Source organism: Papaver somniferum, unplaced genomic scaffold (assembly GCF_003573695.1).
Source record: "Papaver somniferum cultivar HN1 unplaced genomic scaffold, ASM357369v1 unplaced-scaffold_107, whole genome shotgun sequence".
NCBI classification, from domain to species: domain Eukaryota; kingdom Viridiplantae; phylum Streptophyta; class Magnoliopsida; order Ranunculales; family Papaveraceae; genus Papaver; species Papaver somniferum.
In genome coordinates, this window is record NW_020619603.1 from 5,852,017 (window position 1) to 5,875,318 (window position 23,302).

Here is a 23,302-nt window from a genome sequence, read left to right on the forward strand (position 1 = left end):
TCCGTTTATTTGGTAAGTATGAGCTGAAAGAGTTTATAAGGACCAGCATTTGCACCACCAGAAGGATACATTGGAATTGTGCCCTCAGTCTTTTAAATTATACTCTGCAGAACACCTGCAGATCATCACATTTTACTTGCTAAGAAATAAAATTGCAAATCAGACGGACAAAATTTATAGAATCCAAGAAATGTAAAGAATCTGAAAGTAAAAAAGAACTTACATCACTAGTGAACCATAATCAATCACAGATGATATCATTTCAGTTTCAATTTGTTAAAAACAAGAGGAACACCGTAGTCATACGGAATTGCAGGGGTTCTTCTTCCAAGATCAAGTTGTTTACCATTTAGACTCCAATAGGTCTTATCAAAATAAAAATCCCAAATTGAACAGCGAAATTTATTGAACTCCGTGAATTGAGAGAATCTGAAATCAACATAGAACTTAGAGTGCCACCCCTTGAGCAGTATTATTGAAAGCAGTAGTCTAAGAATTCAGGATCATAACCCCGTTGAATTCTGAAAAGTTGTTGCAGAGGTTTTTTTAGACATTGCTCAGTCTATCGCATCACGAGTCAGGATCCACTCCCTGGTGCTGCCATCCGAAAGAACTTTAAGTTCTGTGCAATTCAAATTAATGATTCCTGATAATTTTAGACTAGTTTTTTCAATGAGAACAGACTGATAAAGTAGCATACCCTTCTTCAGGTCTCTAGTCTGTAGTATACAGTCTGAATAACAAAAAAATCCTTGCCATGATTTTCACTGATATGCCAATTGCCCGGATCAGATGCAGCAACTTCATTTTTGGTTTTTTCTTGCTCTTGTTCTTGCAATAACTGTAGTTCTCCTTCTGAGTTTTGAGGCGTCAAAACTCTATGAGCTTCACTAGCTCATGTTTAAAAACCCTATCATCATAGTCAACAAGAACCTCAAGACCAGCTAACATTTACCATAATTACATTTCAATTTTAATACCAGGAAAATCAAAACAACCAAGCAGTAATCTCCAGGTAGCAAACCAAATTTAGAAGTAAATCATGTATAATTAAGTCTTTAGAAGACAATGGACAAAGCATCAACATCCAAAACAGAAATAATTTAGTTTTAAAGCAAAAATTGAAGCTAACAAAACCGAATTTCAAAATAAATGAAAACCTTGAAGCAAGAAAAATCAGTCAAGAAGCCATTCCAAAATGAGAGCTATTGTGTAAATCAGTTAACAAACATTATAATTAACCAAACAAAAAAAAAAGTGACAAATTTGTGAGAGAGTGCAGGAAACATTTTGGCATCTACTTCTTTATCAAATTTATTAAGCTGAATATATTATCTGGATCTCGTAGCCGCTAGTGTTATCTATAGATATAATCCAAGGAAAGGCATGTCCTCAGATCAAATACGTTATAAACTCCTTGGATTTTATAACATTTCTATAAATCATGAATTACCAGGCCATCTCAAAAGAGGGCAAGCAGATTCAAAGGTTTCCCCTCGCTCCTGCCGAACCTTATCATAAATCTCTTCAAGATTTATTCACAAGCTTAATACATGCATACAAGCCAATGATTATGTAGTACAGTTGAGTTTTGAGAGGAAATATCATTGTGCTAGTGAATCATCAACCAGATTAGATTTTCATCTTCTTCTTCTGATAGTTTCATTGGAATGATTAAGAGAGTAGTATCAGTGAGAATAATACTGTTCAGATCATCAATTACACAAAAGCATTTTCTTGAAAATTCATCCATTACTGACAAAGAAGAATTTCTTAGACGAGAACTTGTGAGATCTAAGTTGACGAAATAGAACAAGAAAAGTTTACGTCGGAGGCGGCTGAAACGAAGATATTTGTAGGGTTTACCTAAAGCTTTTAGGGTTTCTTAAGGGAGTTATATGAGTGATCCTATGGTTAGGATAAGTTTGAGATATTTTATCAAGATCCACGTTCTGGGGGTGTTAAAGGCTTGGGGTGGTTGTGGACTTGTAGTGTTGTGGTTCATGGTTTGGAAAATGGCCCACTAATAATCATATACTACCTCCGTCCCACTATTAAGTGACCTAGAATATAACTAAATTTAGTTATACACTAGGTCACTTAATAGTGGGACGGAGGAAGTATCAAACTACCCTAAAATGATGTTCAAGTAAAGAGAGATAATCTGAAAGTAGAATAGAAGAGTCTCATACCAACTTAAAGTTTAAATTTTTTTAAAACAAGAGGATTACAATAGAAATCTATGTCTAACAAGCCAATGCATAATAATATGAAGCTGCAGGCGTTCTTCCTGTGATTTAAAATCCAGAAATAAAGTTCTGGAAGCAGATCCATTTCCCCATCCCACATATAACAACATCAAGTAGTTGCATTCCTTTTCCTCAGTCAAAATCTTTCACACACAACCCTAGTGTTATAGAAGTAAGTAGTCTTTCAAGTGAGGATCCTAGCCTCAGAAAGAGCTGATACGTTGATCTAGAGGTTCTGTTGGAAAATGGGTTCAAAATAGAGGATGAAATAAGCATAAAGAAATTGTTGTACTCGTGACTTTCAAGGCTTGAATAGATTTCTTTTAGACGATTATTTCTACCATCCCAATATCAATTGGCGATTGCAACAGGTATGTGAAATAAGGCCTTCAGGATAAAATGAAAGCCCTATAATAGAGAAATTGGATTCAAGGTTTGCACCCCTTGACCCAACCAAGAACACACGAGAGAGAGATTTCTGGTGATGCTTTAGATGGAGAGAAAACAGGTTGAATTGATTGATGAGAATGGGAGAATGTCTTCACTACTTATAGGGTTATTCATGCAGCTGGAACACGTACTGGCGAGACATTGTTAGATATGAATCCCCAAAGAGGCCCTAGGAAATGGATATGGCATTGGATTCATTTGCATAGACTACAGTTGATTAAGCAAAAGAACTACGTACAACGATAACACTGTAATGACATTAGAATAGATCAAACAAAAATCACCAACATTTTTAAAAGTTAGTCAGATCCCATGCCTAATTCAATCAGTGAGCTACCTAAATATCTATGCTCAACCTTGTGTCAATATAGCATATTATACACATTTAACGGAAAACAAAGATGAGATAAGAAATGAGTTCAGAGCACTTTCGTTAAAAGTCATGATTAAGGACTCCGACCATTCCTTCATTGTACCGATATATCTTAAAGGACATGTCACAATGGTGGTATCCGTAAAATATCTCAGTTAGTTAGATTTAAACAACCAATATAAAAATCATATAGGTAGACACAGTATGAATGAAGTACTTGCCAAGAGTTTACTTGATTCTCGACTTCGTTCGAAAAAACTATTTAATTGCTCACTGGATCTGCAAATTGTGTGAAAATGAAAATGAAGAACGGTAAATAAAGCATCAAAACTCCAATTGTATATAATAAAGTATAACCTCCTACTGACGCAATCATTAATTTTTCTTAGTGAATTAGTCGTCGTGAATAGTATTGATATAAATATAGTATCCAGATCCGTCATTCATCACCTCGATTATTTTCTATCCTGTACATAGGAAGACAATTCTTCCAATAAGCATTACTTATATTGTGAGGCCGATTTCATATATCATGCTGGAATAGCCGCTAGTACTCTCTATGCGTGGTATATGAATGGTGTACATACCGTTTTCCTCTTTGGCGAGTTTAAGAGCTTTGGATCTGCATTTGGAGCAGTGCATTTGTACCTCGATGGCAATCCTTTGCTGCAATATCATTACATGTATGAAAATAATTTATTTAGTATGAGAATTAAGATTATGCTTTGCATATATAGAACTGATGATCAAGACAAATTAAAAAAACAGATTGAGATAGCAAATAAACAGCTTACCTTCATGTTGTATCTTAGGTTGTTTATGCCTGAATGCGTAAGAGAACAAATTAAAGACTGTCAATTTGTTTGTGCCATCAAAATCGATCTAGCACCCTATAAACACAGTATTTCCAAAATGCAATCTGAAAATTAATCATAGAACTGGATTACTCACTCCCTATAATGGAGGTCTCAAAAGGTAGTGAAGCAACGCATACAATTCATTTGCAATGCATAAATAATCCTTAATGTTCACCTTAATTAGATGCTAAAAAAATTCCATATTCACACCTTATTTAGTTGCTAAAGAAACTGATAACATCATGATATACATTTAATACAAAAAATAAGAATACCTCATGCCTATTAAAATTGTCATTGTTGTGAATTTCCACCATTGTTCATAAAAGCTCAACTACTATGCATTTAACGGATGCTCCATATAATTAGTTTTGAAAGCTGCCAGATTATTAGAGACCAATAATCTTTTTGACTTGTTAACCTAATTAAGCATAACATGAACAACTTTCAATATCGAGCAGTGAATGAATCACGAAGAGAGGCAGAAGAGAAAGGGGAAATAAAACGGGTGATTACCTTTCTGTAAGGATTTTATTGTTTTTTTCTTTTCGATCGAGTAAAAAATCGTTGCTGTAAAATTGAAAAAGAAAAAACAATCAAAAATTATAACAAAATACACTTGACGGATTCAAAGCTTTTTCACCATTTTTTTCCCCACAGATCGGAGTGAACCGAAGAGAATTAGGGCTTCGAGTTAGCTTTTATGTTTGTGGAACGGGAAAAGATCGGATAGCTAAAGCCTTTAGAATTTTGTGTTTGTTGCGCATGAAAAAATTTCCGAATAAATTGCAAAATTCTTGATTCTTATTGGCCCGGAGCCAGGAGCTCTAGAATTCAAGCTTTTGGCCTAACTTTCAATCTGGAGCCGGTATTTCCTCCTCAAATTATATATACAATGCAAGTCGCTCCCACATCGAATTCCCAGTTCCTCTTCCACCATTAGATACGATGTCTAACCCTAATCGTATTTCAGAAGTTACTGGTCGAGATCTCACTAATGTTCCTGAAGAGTCGTGTCCTTCGAGATGCACCCCAGTGCAGAATCAAGAACAATCTTTTCAAGATGTGCAAAATCAAGAACGAACTTTTCAAGATTCAGTTGCAGAGACGATTCCCTCTCTTTCCTCCGCTACGGGAAGTAGTACTGGAATCACGATTGATGGTTTTCCTGAGAAATCTTTATTGAAATGGAGAGAAGAATGGTGGAAGTCATGTGTTGCCGAATTAAGAAACTCAAATCATGGATTTGATAACTTGAATCTTGCTGCCAGAGAGAAACTCATCAGGGATCGGTTTCTGCTTTCTGATATGATGAATTTGTCTCATGGTAGCGTGCTTCTAGAAGATGTTTACAATTTGGATAAGGTTGTTATTCAAGGTTCATTATTTCTTCAGGTCAATAAGATATAAAATCTAAGTTTCCGTTCACAAGACAGGTTTCAGGATACACCTGCAGGAAAAAATAGGTGTCTTCTGTTGACTATGACGGATGGTGTTCGATTCGTAGATGTATTGGAGGTCAAACCTATCAGAGGTCTTCAAGTTTCAGCTCCTGTGGGTTTGAAGGTTGTCATTCATAATCCAGTGGAATTGAGTGGGCTCCTTATGCTGGTGCCTGATTGCTTTTAGGTACTTGGTGGAAAGGTGGAAAATCTAGAAACTGCACGCAGGAAATTGGCCGAAGAAGTCATTGAGCCTCCTAATGTTGAAATAATGCAAACAGGGGTTACTCCTGCTTTGAAACCCAAAAACTTTGACGAAATTGTTAAAGACAACTCAAGCAGATCAACCGCTGAAAAGGAAGTGATGCGCATGCGCTCTCCATACATGGCTAGTCTGCTCGAAGAATGGGGTCAGAAGAAGACTAGTTTGCTCGAAGAATACCACTATCGCTGATAGAGAACCCAAATATTTTGATGAAATTGTTGAAGGCAACTCAAACAAATTAACCCCTGAACAGGAAGATATGTCTTATACGGACATGGCTGATTTGTTCAAAGAATGTAAGGGGAAGAAGGCTCAGAGTATCATGTGCGGTCTATCTAGATTTAAAATCCACACCTGAACAGGAGCACCCACCCAGTTTAAAATCCAGGGTATCATGTGCGGTCTATCTAGATTTAATTTTGACGAAGACTCAGAGTATAAGCTTACTGTTCTGTTTAAAGACGGGAGTGACATTTCTGAGGTTATCATCCAGCACAATATCGTGGAGCGTCAAATAGGTTTAACTCCAAAGGAGGTCTTTAAAGTCCTCTCTTCTTCCGCCGGTGATGTAATGGAGAAAATCATTACCGAATATATGCACATGTTGTCCAGTCTTCAGTGTACTTTGATCATAGAGATGAACAATGACAGATCTATCCCGGTTGCTATTGAGGTGGATTCCTTATTTGATAAACGAGCTGAAGAGTTGCCTATGGCAACTAGATGACTCGATGCCCCATGACTGTGAGACGTCTTGCAATATCACCTTAGTGCGAAATGAAGCCATCTCCATCAACAAAAGATGAATCTTTAGTTTTTTTGTTCTTTTTTTTAGGTGTTTCGCATGCGATGGGATTCATCATACTGAATTTTCTTTTTTAATTTGATAGTTTATTTAGAAAAATACAATTGTTCCTGAAGGATAGATACGGAGGTCCGTCATTTCCTTGCTGGTTTGGATACTTCGTTCGAATCCATAGCTACATGTCTTATCCACTACTCTGGGTTGTATGAAAACAGGATTTAGTTAAAAAAAAAAAAAAAAAAAAAAAATCTCCTAATACAACAAGTTAAAATTTAATCAAAATCTGTGATATTTAATTTGGCCTGCCAATAGTTCTAATACAACATCTATATTTTTTTTCTCCATCTCATATTCTCATTTATTTGTGTATGACACTTGCTTATCAGTTGTCGTGATTGTTTGATATAGTCAAATCTAGCGGACGTTGGGGATGCTTGGGAAGCAGGAATGTCATCTCCGGGAATGCTATCTAATCTTGAGTTTGTCCAGATCCAAGAGCAATTTAAGAATAAGCTAAGAGCACTTCCAAGAGCTTCATAATGCATTGGCCAGCAACAAAATGTACCTACCTCATAAAATAAACGACCAAGAGATACAAATGGGCAACTCAGAACAATAAAAAGACAGACTTCCCTTATTGCAAGATCTAGTAGTTTGAGATTTCTTTCTGCTGTTCGACTCACTTTTTTTTCGGGCAATTCTGTAAAAACGAATGATTGAAATGTCTACCAGGAAACGACTTTGTTATAACCTGATTCAGATTGTTCTTAAGTGCTAATTAATCAACTGAATTTTTATCCACAAAAACATCCTATTATCCGACTTTAATACTTGCATCTGCTTCCATATCTTAGTTGTATAACGTCAGGTGGTTTTCTTTCGCTAGACGAGGAAAAGCAACGCAATGCCTTAAGGTGGAACTACGTCGTAGCTAGAGTAGCTAAAAGTATTTACCTAGTTTGTCTTCTCTGCAACGTACAATAGCTTTGTCCAGTTTAGTCTTCTTCACAGTTGTGTCTATGTAAATGTGTTGACAACATGCGGTGAGCTTTGGCAGAAAATAGAAGTCCCAAAGGCCTCCTAATGTCACTTCCCGTGTAACATGCTAGTGCTCAACCTTATAGGTAAAAACTCTCAAGTAGCCAGGATGCACGCAGTAGTGCTCTTGCCGCTTTATACCAGGTTAGATTCCAGAATCTATAAAATGTCGGGTTGTCAATTTTTTTATCTAGGCATAACAACCGCCCTATAATTTTTGCTGTGGGCACCGCCACCGGCATTTTGTTGCCTGAGAAAATTCACCCGAATCAGCAGACCCCATACTTGATCTATGAAAAATGAGCAAATTTTGTTGCAAAAAGTCACAGCAGGTAAACACCCTCAAAATTTTACACAATTCTGCAAAGAAATCAGTACTCTCAAGCCTTGTATAGCAATTTGGATCTCTTCTTTTCAGCCAATTTTCTTTTTACACCCTGACTCGGGTCAAAAATATACGACTCAGGGTATAAAAAGGAAAACTTAAAAGATTTTAGTCAAAAATATACGAATCAGTGGCTTAATCCCGTAAATAAGGGGCATTTTATATCCTGACTCGGGTCTGAATATGGGATTAAGTATAAGTCTAATAATCCAAGGCAAACTTAAAATAAACGGTCCGACTCTGGCTCTTGCGGCCGTTTCAGGGACATGTATATTCACGTTGTTGGATCGACACTCCCTGTTGCAATAATTGGGTCTTTGTCTCCATCTTTCTTTCCATGCGTAGATTTGAAGAGTTACCGGGATACTTCCAAAGCCACCTACCGGTCAACTCAGATTAGATTAATAGTTGGGAACTTGGGATATGCCTCAATTACTTAATGTAATCAATTTATAACAACAATAATCATCAATTATTGCCCCGTTAAGTACACAGATGATAACATGATTACACACGACATTGATATACAGAAGACATTATATTCGAAAAAGGGGAAAAAAATCCTTTCACATTCTTAGATTGATAGTGTCTTTGACATTTTCACGTTAGCACGATCAGACTGACACTACATATCTTGACATTTTCGACCCCATTTTTTTTTCTTCCGCCACCAAAAAAATATAAATTTATAATCCAATATTTTGTTCACAAAATTGGTTAAGAATACCAAAATCAACAATTCGTGGGTGAAAAGGATGTTTAGGTTTTGATACTGTTTAAACAAAAATTTAAAAATAGTCAGGATGTAAACATTTTCATCCTACCCATTTTCATATACTTTTTCTTATTTTTAATTTACATCAGGATGTATCCAATTTCTTCCTTGCTATTTTTTAAGTTTAAGTCGGATGAATCTAGTTTCATCCTTGCTATTTTTTTGCTGTCCATTTCATCCATGCAAATTTTTACTTGTCCATTTAAACCATGTTTTAAAAATGTTTTGACAAATGACCCATTTTCCGTATTTTGTTGAAGAATAAATTTTTGGTTATACACTAGTCTCACAAAAAATTAGCACATTTGGTACGTGCTATCGTTTTCGACAGTGCAAAAATTGACATTAAGGTGCTTGATACGGGTTAGTATGGAGGCCCACGTAATAAAGCCCAAAGATCAGAGAAAGCAGTTTTTGTGCCGAAAGGGAAAGGCATTTAAACTGAGATTCTGTTCTGAAAGTGATAAATAGATGAGACTAGTGAGGACTCACCAGAAAAACAAAACACTAAAAATTCATTTCAAAAATTAGGGTTTTGTCCATTTCTCTCAATCACCAACACCAACAATGTCTTCTTCTGCTTCTGTGGTAGAGAATTCACTTCAAGCAATCTGCTATGAACGAGGTTCACTTAAACTTCTTGATCAGGTTTTAATCTTCTTTAATTTCTACTCTTATTATTGGTTTTTTGGTGTTTTTTTCCAAATTCTTATAGATTTGTGTTTGATTATTGCAGAGGAAGCTCCCCCTTGAAACTACATACTTGAATATCCTTGATTCTAATGATGGATGGTAAGATTTTTTTCTTGTACTTTTTTGAAATGTGATTTTAATTGAGTCTAGGGTTAGTAAAATTGATTAAGAAATCAGGAATTGGGTTAGTAAATTATGGGTTTTGCTAAAGTATAATTTATAAGTAATTGATGAAATTATTTGTTAAAATGACTGGTTATCCGGGTTTGTGTTGGTTCCCTATTGATGATTTTGACAGACTTTAATTGATGGATATCTAGTTAAAAGACTTTTCGTCGAGTTTGTTTTAGGGTAATGTGAGAGGTTGGGGAAGTATGGTCTATTGTTGAGGGATTTTGTTGGGAGTTGAGAAACTGGTTATGATAATTGAAGTCTCATGGTCTAATACCGATGATGTTGACAGAGTTCAACTGAAGGTTGTCTAAGTAAAATTCAATAGGATTGAAATTTGTTGTTTATGTTACTTTATTTGACTTGACTTGCTTGTCTTTGGTTTTTTGAGAAATAATAGTTGGTTCTGTTCAGTGTGGTGGTTTTGCTAAAAATACCAAACAAAATGGATGTACGGATTTTGTTCCAGTGATTTTGAAATTTGAACTTTATATGTTGAAGGAATGCAATAAGGGATATGGTGGTTCGTGGGGCACCTGCAATTGCTATAGCTGCAGCTCTTTCTCTGGCTGTTGAAGCGTTCAACTTGCAACCTTATGGAGGGGGGCAGGTTGATGCAGCTTCTTTTCTTATTGACAAATTGGACTACCTTGTTTCCAGGTGCTTTTCTAGTCAAATTTTTTGCAATGGTGATTAAAGCTGTGGAGCTTTTTATTTTTATTTTTTGTTACAGAACATGTTATTTGTGTATTCAAATATTGAGAAACCGTTGCTTACAGTATCACATTTGTAACTCTGCAGCCGTCCGACTGCTGTAAACCTGTCAGACGCTGCAACTAAGCTTAAAGAGGTTATATCAACATCTGCTGCCAAGGCTACTGAAGGGAGTTTGGTTATTCAGGTAATACATTGTGGTCACTTTTTACCTTTTGATATGATAATTTGGCAATTTTAGTTGGGATTTGGCCTTGTTAACCACATTCAAGCTTATTATTTCAGATAGGCAGAAATATTATTGTCTAAACAATCCCTTAGTTTTTATGTGGTTGAGTGGGTTATGAAATTTTGGCATCTATATCACTTAAACCATGAACTACGGTTGATAGTTTTAGTTCTCAAATAGTGACGAGGAAATATTGTGTATGTTAACAACTCAGGATTACATTGAAGCTGCTGAAACCATGCTCGAGGATGATGTTGCCTCAAACAAAGCAATTGGTTCTTATGGAGCAAGTCTTATCCAAGCCAGGCTGACAGACTCGAAGAAGATATCCGTCTTAACCCACTGCAATACTGGCAGGTACCTTGGAATTTTGGAGACTTCTGTTGGTTCTACACTGGGCTACGTTTGGAGTTTATGTTGACTTTTTTTTCTTGTCAGTCTTGCAACTGCCGGTTATGGAACTGCTCTGGGTGTCATTCGTTCACTTTACGCTGAAGGAATCTTAGAACATGCATATTGCACTGAAACTCGGCCATTTAACCAGGTTAGAAAGTTTTTGACTGTTTTACTTGTAGTGTATCTAACTATCTGTAGTAGATAATATTCATATACGGTTATGAGAAAAGTGCAGGGTGTCTGAGTTGACAGTTCAGTGCATTTTTTGAACTTCAGGGGTCCAGGCTAACAGCTTTTGAATTGGTACATGATAAAATACCTGCCACACTAATAGCAGATTCTGCAGCAGCTGCATTAATGAAGGCCGGGCGGGTCCAAGCAGTTATTGTTGGAGCTGACCGTGTTGCAGCAAATGGTATGTTTCGAAACTACATCTGAACCAAAATTTGAACTAATCTTTTACATTAGATTTCAGAAATTTCATATGTTTTCATTACAATCTGTTTTAGGTGACACTGCTAATAAAATTGGAACCTACAGCCTTGCTGTTAATGCAAAGCACCATAAGATTCCATTTTATGTAGCTGCTCCTTTGACTTCTGTTGATCTTTCCCTCTCTTCCGGGGACCAAATTGTTATTGAAGAAAGATCTGCAAATGAACTCTTGAATACCAAAGGTGGGCTTGGCGAACAAATTGCTGCATCAGGGATCTCAGTTTGGAATCCAGCTTTTGATGTTACCCCAGCCACCATCATAGATTCTATAATTACAGAAAAGGTGTTATTTTCTTTCCTGCTCTGCATCTCTTTAAACTGCATTCGAAGAATTTCTAATTACATAATTGAATAACTTGCTAAATTTTCTTATTCAACCAGGGGGTCATCATGAAGAATGGTATGGAGACTGAATTTGACATAAAGCTTTTTGCACAGTGAGGTTCACCATCGGCACACTCCTTAAATGAAATGCAGTTACACATGAAAATCCTTTATTCAGTAAGAAGGGACTCGTGCTTTCACTGTATAAATTTTAAGTGTGGTAGTAGAAATCACTGAATGTTGTTGTTTCTTATAGAGAATAAGAACCCAGAAAAAAAATGTTAGGCTAATTGGTTCAAGAGTAAAATGTTGTGTAAACTTTGAATTCGACATCATGAATGAACTGGATTCAAAGAGAGGAATTCCAATAGAAAAATTAATCTTTCAAATTGGTCTATCTTTTCTTTTACTTATCTCTGTTGATCCTGCCAATTTGTTCAATCCGTTCCTGGCAACGGTCTATGTTTCTCATCTACTTATTCTGTTCCTGGCAATTTGTTCAATCCCAGCTGGTCTATGTTTCTCATCTACTTGTTATTTCTGCTCCTGCCAATTTAGTCAACTGGCAATTTGTTCAATCCCAGCTGGTCTATGTTCTCATCTACTTGTTATTTCTGCTCCTGCCAATTTATTCAATCCAGTATCTGAAATCGTTGAAAGGATGCCAGTTTCAGTTGCATTGGTTGAACCATTTTTTCTGACAACTCATCAAGAAAAAAGCTACAATCACAACATCAGATATCTACTAGAATAGGATCCATCTCAGGGACACTCCCAGTGTTAATATTAAACTTTTACCTAAGAACAGCTGATCTATCTATCACACAATCTGTTAATACAAAGACTCCTCGCAGTGAGATATCAATCTAATGTAAACAGTCTTGCATACAGTTCCATCCAAAGGGCCACTGACAGACAAATTTCTGAAATACTAGACTTCCAACATTCTTATCAACACCCAGTTGATAAAAAATCCACAATGACATCTTAAATTGGTAATAAAGGCACTTAAGAAGTTGAAAAAAGTACTTGACATAGAAGATCTGATTGAGCAAAAGTAAAAATATAAGAATCTGATGTTGATGGTCACTATAACATTCGGATCAAAACATGGAATAATGATGTCAATAACATCTCAACTTATAAATTCTAAATACCAATCAAACAGATCTAACTAAAACTACTTTACTAGGTATAGCCTCATTTCAGTAACCCATCCTTCCAGAGAAACATAACTTCAGCTTTTCCCTTTATCCTCATCCATCACAAGCTACTTGATGGATAAAACCATACTTCCTTAACGGTACTGTATAACAAAGAAACTCAGCTTATTAATCCATTGAAATAAAAGAAGCAGACAATTTAAAACCTTATCATAAGGTCTAACAACGGCTGGTTCGTAACTAGAAAATAAGACCCTCTACAATGATGCAGCCAGATTATTACAAGAGAAAGAACAATAGCATGAACCAAGTTAATTTGTCGTCAAAAGGAAAAGAAAAAGCAAAACTACAAGCATCTTGCCAGTTCCATTAAGAAATATATAGTAGTTCTAACTTGGGAATGTAAGAACTATGTTGGTGCAAGGGTTATGGCCTTACGGGAAGATTAAGGGAACACACTTAAGAACAATGAGTCTGCTTAGGAATTACAGCCTCTACACAGCTACAACATTGCATAGTCACATGCCCCAGCATGAAATATGTAGGTTCCAAATGAATTGAAACAATGAAACTACAAGTGTACTGATGTGCAACCCATCTAAAATAATCAAGTTCACAGCAGAATATCAATTCAAAATCCTACAATAAGTCTAATTTGAGAAGTACAAAATCAATGTCAATGTAACTGACTGTTAAGGGTTTTGCGCAGTACAAGAACCAATTAGGAACAGCAACCAGTTTGCTTCTAGCAAATACAACACTATAAAATGATGCAGTGGGGTCGTCACAGAACAAGGAACAATGTCACGAATCTAGTTGTTTACTTCTCAAAATGACAACAAATGACAAATTCAATCTAGTCAGCATACCAATTTGCTAAGGCTAAGTCCTATAGTGGGATGTGTACAGGATAAGAAAAAACCAATTCAGAACTTTAATTTCAGTAAACACAACCTCTGAGATGTTACATATATTATGGAGGAATCATCACAGCAACTCATCTAACATATTCAAGTGTATAAACAAATTTACAATAAAATCTCCGCAATTGCTTGTAGACAGCTCACCTTGATGAAACCAATCTCCTTGGCATTGCTACGGAAGCACTGCCTGCAGCACATCAGTCCATACTTTCTGATGATAGCATGTGGATTCCCACACACACGGCTGCAAACCAATATGTAAACAGAAACACATTAGCTCCTTCGTCATTAATCTCCGACAACAAAAAACACAATCTTACACAAAAATCCCAAACCAACATCACTAAAATCCACTCCTAATCACAATAAACAAGCCCACAAACTAAAAAAACCGTAATCTGTTGTACACACATCCCCCGTGATCTACATATCAATTTGTGTACACCCATTAGCTATACAGAACCAGTTTGGAGCAAACAAATAGCACACGCACACCAACAATGAAGAGAGCTTCCAAGTGAGCTGCTTCCGCAGAAAACAACAACTTTCCCTTAAAATTCCACTACTATAATCCTACTTAACCAATCAAACACATACATCAAGTTCAAACAGAAATAATTAGTGTAAAAACAATAAACCCTATTTCTCTCAAATAAACGAAATTTATACAGCTCAATCCTTAACATATAATGAGATTACCACCACTAAACTCACCAAGTATAACCCTAACCACTTAATCAATCACTTCATCAAACTAGATTTAATCAAGCCAAAGCTCAATTTAAACAAGCCCAAACTGATTTTAAAAAATATTTCAGAAATCAAAATAAATTACAGTGAAAGCAAAAAAAAACCCTTAGATTTTGATGAAAAAATGAGCAAAAAAATTCACAAGAAAGAATGAAAATCAGAGGTTCTGTTGTTGCTTTTCTTACCAAGTACGAGATCCAGGACCGTAGTTCTTGGGGTGAGAATTCCAGACATTAGCGTGACCCATCTTCTTCTTCTTCTTGGAAAACTCTAGATTTGTTTACAGAGGCGGACTGAGAAGAAGAGAATAAAACCCTTAATACCAAAATCGAAAAGAAAAATCGATTATATATGTTTTTGTTTGACGTTATTAGCCCTGTAAAATAGTGGGAATGACATAGTCTATCCTTTAAGAGTGAGGTCTGATATCGTAATACACGCGTAGTTTAGTTAATTTGGTTTTAGCCGGACCTATGAACATCACAATTTTAATCAAACGGTCGCGATTTTAACAAAAGTTAATTTTCGTTCTGGCCGGACCTATGAAGATCACGATTTTAATCAAACGGCTACAAGGGAAAGGATATTTCCCATGGAATGGGTACCCGAGGAGAGTATGGCTTTTAAAAGCGTAGGCTTGGTGTTTCCGAACACCAAACATTTTGTGTTCAGCTCCACCATTGTCGACCACTGTACCTGGATTTTATTTTTTATAATGTTAAGACGTATATATAACTTTATATAAATATGAGGCATATTTTGATTTTGGGTCCTAATTTTTTGATCAATGTTGTATTTGGATCCTAAAAAATCTAATATTAGAGTTTTGGTCCCAGGATTGTAGTTGACCATCTTGACTGTTAGAAAAGCTGGTTAAATTAGGAAATGACGAACTAAAACTTGGTTCTCGATATATCAACTACGCTAACTAATGCCGTTAACTAATTGTAATAATATTATTATTTTACTAACGGTCAAGATTGTCAACTACGGTCCTAGGACCCAAACTCTAATATTGAACTTCCTAGGATCCAAATGCAACACTAGTTACAAAGTTAGGATCCAAAGTCAAAATACCCCTAAATATTATCTTCCTAAATTATATATATATATATGGATTAGGGAGGTTTAAAAAGTAAAAAAGCTACAGCCTTTATTTCAAACAACTGTTTTTACATCTGTTTTTAATGTTTTGATTGATTTTTACATCTGTTTTGATATTTTGATTGATTTTTTTCAAAGTTACGAATTTTTGTTTTCTATAATTTCTCATCTTATTATTGTGGATGGTTATCATCTTTGTTATGAGTCACCAATCGTTTAATTTGTGGTGCTTTTATGTTAACAATAGAGATCCAGTGGTGGTTTGGGAGCAGTTGTGCAAGAAGTTCTTATTCTCCAATTTTAAACAGTAGTGTTTCAGTCCTTCATTCCAAGTTATGGAAAATCTTAAAATTGCTGGTAGTTATGTTAGTATCAAAGTAGTGGTACTTGTGATTACGTTGTTCTCATATATGTTGCTCAATACAGTGATGTGCAATACCATAAACAATCCTGTCTCGACTCAAATCCATCTCCATCACAAAAAGAAACCCTCTCCGTCACAGAATTCCATCTTTAGAGGCCGTACCTTGTACATTATTTTTGGAAATTCATCTACAGTTCAGGCGCGGTTATGGGATTTCAAAAAATTCAAATTTAAACTACCAAATTTGCAACTCTACAATTCCCCTAAAAATCCTCTTCAGCGTATAAAATGGAGTACTGCATATAATCATAAACATGGAAACTTCTTCCTACGAAAAAAAACCTAAACCTTGACTACACCCTATTTATTTCAGACAATCCCTAAGAACTCAACAACACGTCAGCCTTCTTCTTTTTCTAAAATTGTTCAAGATGTCTCAAATCAACCAACTCCAGCTCGCTGCTATCACCAAAAGAATGAGAGAAGCAAAGCTACAAGGAAAAGCTTCAAGTTCAAGAGGAAGTTTGATTTCAGCCGAGGAAATCAAAGCAGCTGCAAAAAACTGGAACAACTGCCTCATTGGGAAGATTATAAAAAAGGATGAATTCGGTTATGAATCTGTCCAAAAGGAAGTAAGCATAATATGGAGACGTTACAAAAAAGTTGGTATTCACACTATGGGGAGAAATCTCTTAAATTTGTATTTCAATTCTAGAATGCTGATGATCATCAAGACGTCCTCAAAAATGTACCGTGGATTATGAACAAAGCTTTGGTTATTTTGGGAGATTATGATTCAAAAATTGATCTTACTGAGTACAACTTCACACACCAAGTGTTCTCAGTCTTGTTAAGGGGTCTTAAGCTTGAACATATTGATGCGGGAATAATCGAAAAGTTGTATCTGGATATTGGACAAGTAATTCCAAATGGATCAAATGAGAATTACTTAGTTAGAGGCAGAGTAGTAAATGAAAAAATTGAAGTTGATATTAGGAAGCAAATGAAAAGGGGTAACCGGCTATACTCAGCTACAATGCAAAAAGTATGGGTTAAATACCACTTTGAGAAGCAGCAAAGGACTATCTGCCCTAAATGCTATGTTTTGGAGCATGATGATGCAAACTGTGAAAAAATTGATTTTAACCACTAAATCTTTAGAATGCCGGAAGATGAGTTTCAAGCGTTGCAAGCTACTAATTCTCACAATGTGGAGGAGTTTCATCAAAATAATGATGGGTCTGTTAACACGGATGAGCCGAGTGACTCTAAGTCGGATGGGCTTGACACAAGAAAAACAAAGTGACAAAGAGATGATGCTAGAGAAGACAACATTATTCTTCTCGACAAAAATCGTAAAATCCCCTCTCTCTCCAAAACGAGGAACAGAACCAAGGAACCCTAGCTTATGGAAATGGTAGAGCAATTCCCATTGAGAATCAACCCAACAACACAGGCGATGTAGATATCGGAATGATGGACTCAGATCTGGGAGGATGGGAACATCTTGCACATGATTCAAAACTCCCTGCTACTGCTGAACATAGGAGCACCACAAATTAGGTTTCTTATTCTCTCTTAAATGAATTTCTGCTTGCTACTGTTAATTTGAATTTTCCTTTTACTCTAATCTCTTCTTTCAATAGCTTTATTCATTACAAATTTTGGTTTTTGTGTTACTTGACTCCTGATTTATATGCTCCTCACATATCTCTGTGTCGTAATAATCTAATTTTTCACAAAATTAGGTCTAAAGTTCCATCTAAATCACGGTGAGGTACTCGCTAATAATAATTCTTCGGTCAGTTTGAGTGATATAGTTTGGGATTTTAGGTATTTGAAAATCCCTAGGGTATACTTGGGGTTTGTGCTTTGTTATAATTTGTTTTCTGCTCAATTCAGTTTAAGTGATATAATTTTATCAAACAATTTAGTTGGTTTTTTCTCAATTTAAATCTAAAGACATTACTCAGGTTCTTTTGCCTATCAGAGTTAGGAAAATTAGGACTTCCAATCCCCTTAGTGTATACTTAGGGTTTGAAGGCCATAATTTTATCTACTGTTATATTGAGCTCAATATTCCTCTGAATTTTTCAGGTATTGCCAGTTTTTATACCAGAATTGATAAAATGAAGGTATTATCTTGGAATGTCCAAAGGTATGGTAACAAACATACTAGATATCACCTTAGAGACCTCATTAGATCCAATGATCCAGACATAGTATTTCTTTCAGAAACTAAGAACATTAAAAAGAAATTATTAGGTACACCAAGTGTTTGAATTTCTCGAAATATTACTTTGTTAACCCAATTGGATTGTCTGGTGGTTTATTTATGATGTGGAAAGAAGGTTTTGAGTTTGAAGTAGTTGAAATGAATAACAGATTTATTGTTTGTGTTACCTGTTTTGATGCTAGGAATGAGAAATCTCTTTTAGTTTGCATGTATGGAGCTTTAGATGATCAGAAGATAGCTAGTCAGTGGGACTTCTTACATAATATGGCAAATAAATACAATGTAACCTTGGTAATTATTGGAGACCTGGATTTTGTGACCAAACAATGTGAAAAACAAGGGGGAGGCATGTCTCCCAATCCCAACTTTACTTTGTTAAAGGCCACCTTGATGCTCTTGATATTACTGATGTGAATTACATAATCATTCCCTTTACTTGGACTAATAGAAGGTCAGGAGATAATCTTACTTTAGAGAAACTTGATAGAACTCTTGTTAGTCATATCTGGTTTGATTTATTTCCTAATGTTATAGTCTATCATCTGGTTAGTCTAGGAAGTGACCATCTTCCCATGTTATTGGTTAGTTCTAGAGAAGAAAATTCGACCAGGAAAGCCTACAATTTTAATAGATGTTGGTTCCTTGATTAGAACTGTAAATCCTTAATCCAAAATAATTGAAATCCAGGTAGTAATGGCTCTCATTCTTTTAGATTAACTAGGTCTCTTAAAAATGTTAAGCATGTGTTAAGTGAGTGGAATAGGAACACCTTTGGTAATATTCCGATCCAACTCACTATAATACATGATAAGCTAGCTCGTACTATTCTGAATGGAAGTAGTGTTGATAATTCAGCTGAAATTCATAATCTTGAAACTCAAGTTAAATAATTGTATGATGTTCAACAAGATTTTTATAGTCAGAGAGCCAAACATGACCTTCCTTTCCAAGATATAAGCACTAAATATTTTCATGATAAAATGAAATATAGGAAAAGGAGAGCTCAGATGAATACTATCCAGTCAAATATAAGAGTTTGGTTATCGGGCAGAGCTAGTATAACAAATGAACTAAAAGAACATTTCTCTAAAATCAGTAGGACGACTAATCCTGATGATGCTGGTGAATTTTTACTGAATCTTGACCCTTGTATAACTGATGAAGAAAATGTGCAGCTTATTTCTATCCCTAGTGATGAGTAGATCAAGAATGTATTGTTTCAAATGCAGCCCTGGACTTCACCGGGACCTGATGGGTACCCTCCTGGTTCCTACCAACATATGTGGCATGTTGTTGGAGAAAGTATCATTAGTATGATAAGAGCTTTTTTCCATTATAGGCACTTACTGAAACAAATGAATCATAGCTTCATTAGTCTTATCCCTAAAACTAATACACCTAAACAAGCGTCAGACTATATGACAATAAGTCTTAGCGATTGACTTATAAAATAATCTCAAAACTATTATCTAGCAGACTGAAAAGAGTTATGGATAAATTCATAAGCCCCTTTTAAGAGGCTTTTCTCTCTTCTAGGTTAATAACTGATAACATAGTAATGGCCCACGAAATTGTGGATACCATGAAGAAATGCAAAGCAAAGAAAAAAGGCCTTATGGCAGTCAAGCTTGACATATCTAGGGACTTTGATAGGATTGAGGAATTTCCACTCTTAGGCGTTTAGGTTTTCATGAACATTGGTGTGATATGCTTTTTGAATGTGTTTCAACTGTGTCTGCTTCTATACTTCTTAATGGAAGTCTTGGAGAGGTTTTCTATCCTACAAGGGGTCTTAGACAGGGAGACCCCTTGTCCTCATATATGTTTATCATATGCATGGAATCTTTTTCTCGTTTACTTGTTCATGCTGAAAGTATGGTAGTATTCAAGAAATCAAAGTTACTAAAAATAATCCATCAATTAGTCATTTTTTTTTTGCAGATGACTGTTTAGTATTCACTGGAGCTACTATTAAAGGAGCAAAACATTTGGAGCAGGTGATAATCCATCAATTTTGGAAAATCAGGTTTAACTTTCAGCCCTAAAATTAGTCCACATATTAAAGACCAAATTGCTAGTATTCTAAATATTAGGAAGATGGCCTTACAGGAAAAATATTTAGGAGTCCCACTGTTGATCCAGAAAAAATAAGGAAGAAACTTTTAGACATCTTCTAGATAGATTTGACAATAGGATAGCCATATGGCAAGGAAAGCACATAAACCAACCAGGTAGAACAATGCTTACCCAATCTACTTTAGGCTCTCTAGATTCACATCACTTAGTTGTATTTCCCATGCCTAAAACCATAACTGATATGATTGATAAAGCACAAAGGAATTTTTTGCTAAATAAGAAACAAAATGGTAGAAGCATGCAGCTTCGGATACTGTAAGTCAGTCTAAAGCTCTGGGAGGGTTGAACATAAAGAAGACTGAAGTCATGATTGTTGCTTTACTTTGTAAGTTAGCTTGGAGAATGATTACTGAAACGAACACTAAATTTTCCATCACTATGAAAAGTAAGTATTTACCTAATCATAATCCACTTCATTATGCTAATGACAAGCACGGTTCTTGGATTTGGAAGGGTGTTTGCAGAGGTCTAGACATTATTAGAGAAAATTATTATTGGGAAGTTGGATATGGTAGAAACATATTCATCTGGAAGGACGTTTGGATCCCAGGTTGGAAAAATCCACCACCATCTCAATATGCTTCATCATACATAGAGACTGTTGATCAATACTAATTGATCAAAACACAAAAACTTGGAAATTAGATATCTTACATTTTCTTTTTGATGAAAATATTGTTAGGGATATATGAGAATCAGAATTCCAAAAACTGGTAAGGACCAATTGAGGTGGACTCCATCTTCAAATGGTATTTTTTCTGCCAAAACTTCCTATAGGGTTGTGGATAGTGCAAACAGTAGTCATGGCGTTGTAAACTTTCCCTGGAAAATATTTTGGGGTATGAAGCTACCTCCAAAAATCTTGCACTTCCTGTGGAAGTTTATACAGGACTGGTTTCCTGTCAGAGAAAGACTAGGAAGATATGTTAATAATATTTGTCCAAAATATCCTCTGTTGAAAGAGAAAATGAAAATGTTTATCACCTTCTAATTGAATGTACTTTTGCTATACAAATTTGGAATATGGTGGTTGCAGGTACGCTCGCTGGAATATCAAATTTTACATATTGGATAGCAAGCTGGTTTCAAAACGGTGAAAATAATGTTATACAAGACAATTTTATAAGTACTGCATCCTTTACATTGTGGGTATCTGGAAAATGAGATGCTCTTTTGTATTTGATAATGTACAAGTGAATGTGGAGAATGTTGTAGGTCAAATCAACCAAAGCAGGTTGTACTAGACTACTAGTATTCAAAAACATGTCTTGAATAGACAAACAGGCGGTACTATTAGAAATGCAGTGCAATGGGAAAAACCACCTTTCTCTTTTATAAAAGTCAATTTTGATGCAACATATTCTAAGAAAACAAATTTGATGGGAGTAGGATTAATTATTGTCGATGATGCAAGTAATCCAAGGGGAGCAGGGTGCATACCAGGCTTATCTGAAGATGCAGAAAAACCAGAATCCATAGCTGCACTAGAAGGAATTAAATGGGGCGTGGAGCATAATGTTGCAAACCTCATTCTAGAAGCAGATTCTGCAAATGTGGTGAATGCAATTAATGGAAAAATATTATTAATGATTGTTTAGATTTGCTCAAGTTATTAAATAAATGGGAATGTCATTATGTCCCAAGAGAGATAAATGAAGTAGCTCATCTTCTATCTAAAGATGCAAAACTTCTAAGTAGTGCTAATTACTGGTCAAAGAATTTACCAATGTGGTTATCTTCTCTGATTCAGGAAAAACTGGATGTATCTCAATAAATTTTATTAATGAAAATTAGTTTTTTTCCTATTAAAAAAAATCTTAAATTATATACTTACCATTAATAATTAACTTGATTTTTACAAGAGTGCGTCTGCTTAAAACATAAACCATGAAACAATGCTTCATGCTTCAACATAAAAAGAGGCACGCTTCTTTTGCGCTTCAAAAACCTTGCCGGGAAGGAAGGATAAGACCTGTCATGCAATTTTGTGGGATGGTGTCTAAAATATAAAACATATTATAGTTCGTGCTTTTTTCTAATAATTTCGTGGAAATAGATTTTTGATTAAACGGCGGAAAACATGTGATAATTGAGTAATTTATTTCGGCAGAAGCAATTACAGTCCAGGAATCAGTTGACTAAGCTTTGGAGTTTAACATTCAAGTCATCGTGATCAGGACAGAATGCAAGACTGGGTCTTACGGTTCTTGCCAAGCAGTTCCAAAATCATTTTCCATTGCATCTTGGGTAGATCCAATCTTGAGCTGTGTTCGCTATTTGTACTGTTGATGGACAATGGTTGTCTAATTTTGTGAAAAAAACGAACAACGGTTATCCATTCTCTATTTTATAGCTCCACTTACACAAATTTTAAGAAAACGGAAAGTGACGACCCGTTTTCTTATAGGTTATATGATTTTTAAGCAAAACTTCTATAAATTATTTATGGACCCACTAAGTTACAAGATTTTTAATCTAAAAACTAATAATCATAACAAATAATTATTTTTTAATATTAATATCTTCCCGCAAGGATTCCCAAAAATAAGAAACATGCATGAGTGGAAAGAGGCGCATAAGATCATGGTTTTTGCGTGTCGAAAGTGCTTGAGAATCTCCGGTACACCTATTCTAAGGAGGCAGTATCTTATATTAATAAGAAGGACCACATATATCAAAGATAAGATCGGGTCACTATGTAATAATAACAAACGCCACTTATATATATATATATATTAACAACATAACTGTCATATACTTTCAAACTTTTAATTTTCATTTCACTTATAAGGAAAAGTTATTAAAAATCTTATAAATCCTTTTTATTTACACACTATAGGTTCGACCGACCATGAGAATTGCTAACATGTTTCACAGGCAGTTACATTTCATAAGGCATATACAAAATTAACAATCAAATAAATTACATGCGCAATTTACTTCAAAATAAATATAGATTACGAGG

At 35.4% G+C, this 23,302-nt stretch overlaps 2 protein-coding genes and 2 long non-coding RNA genes across 4 annotated transcripts; 2 read left to right on the plus strand and 2 right to left on the minus strand.

Moving 5' to 3' along the window:
• On the minus strand, nt 1-1,832 carry LOC113327665. The gene is made up of 3 exons (XR_003349126.1): nt 1,454-1,832; nt 224-910; nt 1-115 (listed from the first exon to the last, which is right to left on the minus strand). It is a non-coding gene; the product is annotated as an uncharacterized LOC113327665 (long non-coding RNA).
• Nucleotides 1,833-9,100: 7,268 nt separating this feature from the next.
• On the plus strand, nt 9,101-12,052 carry LOC113328190 (methylthioribose-1-phosphate isomerase-like). Its single transcript, XM_026575284.1, has 9 exons — nt 9,101-9,287; nt 9,376-9,431; nt 10,005-10,163; nt 10,305-10,404; nt 10,661-10,803; nt 10,885-10,990; nt 11,119-11,257; nt 11,352-11,620; nt 11,719-12,052. The coding sequence occupies exons 1-9, from the start codon at nt 9,207-9,209 to the stop codon at nt 11,776-11,778; spliced, it is 1,113 nt and encodes a 370-aa protein (XP_026431069.1). The 5' UTR covers nt 9,101-9,206; the 3' UTR covers nt 11,779-12,052.
• Nucleotides 12,053-12,653: 601 nt separating this feature from the next.
• Nucleotides 12,654-14,826, minus strand: LOC113328193 (40S ribosomal protein S29). Its single transcript, XM_026575285.1, has 3 exons — nt 14,683-14,826; nt 13,892-13,991; nt 12,654-12,967 (listed from the first exon to the last, which is right to left on the minus strand). Exons 1-3 carry the CDS (start codon nt 14,742-14,744, stop codon nt 12,959-12,961), a joined length of 171 nt encoding a protein of 56 aa, XP_026431070.1. The 5' UTR covers nt 14,745-14,826; the 3' UTR covers nt 12,654-12,958.
• A 2,518-nt stretch (nt 14,827-17,344) lies between these two features.
• On the plus strand, nt 17,345-22,036 carry LOC113328139. The gene is made up of 3 exons (XR_003349270.1): nt 17,345-17,528; nt 20,143-20,227; nt 21,374-22,036. It is a non-coding gene; the product is annotated as an uncharacterized LOC113328139 (long non-coding RNA).
• The last annotated feature ends 1,266 nt before the right edge of the window (nt 22,037-23,302 follow it).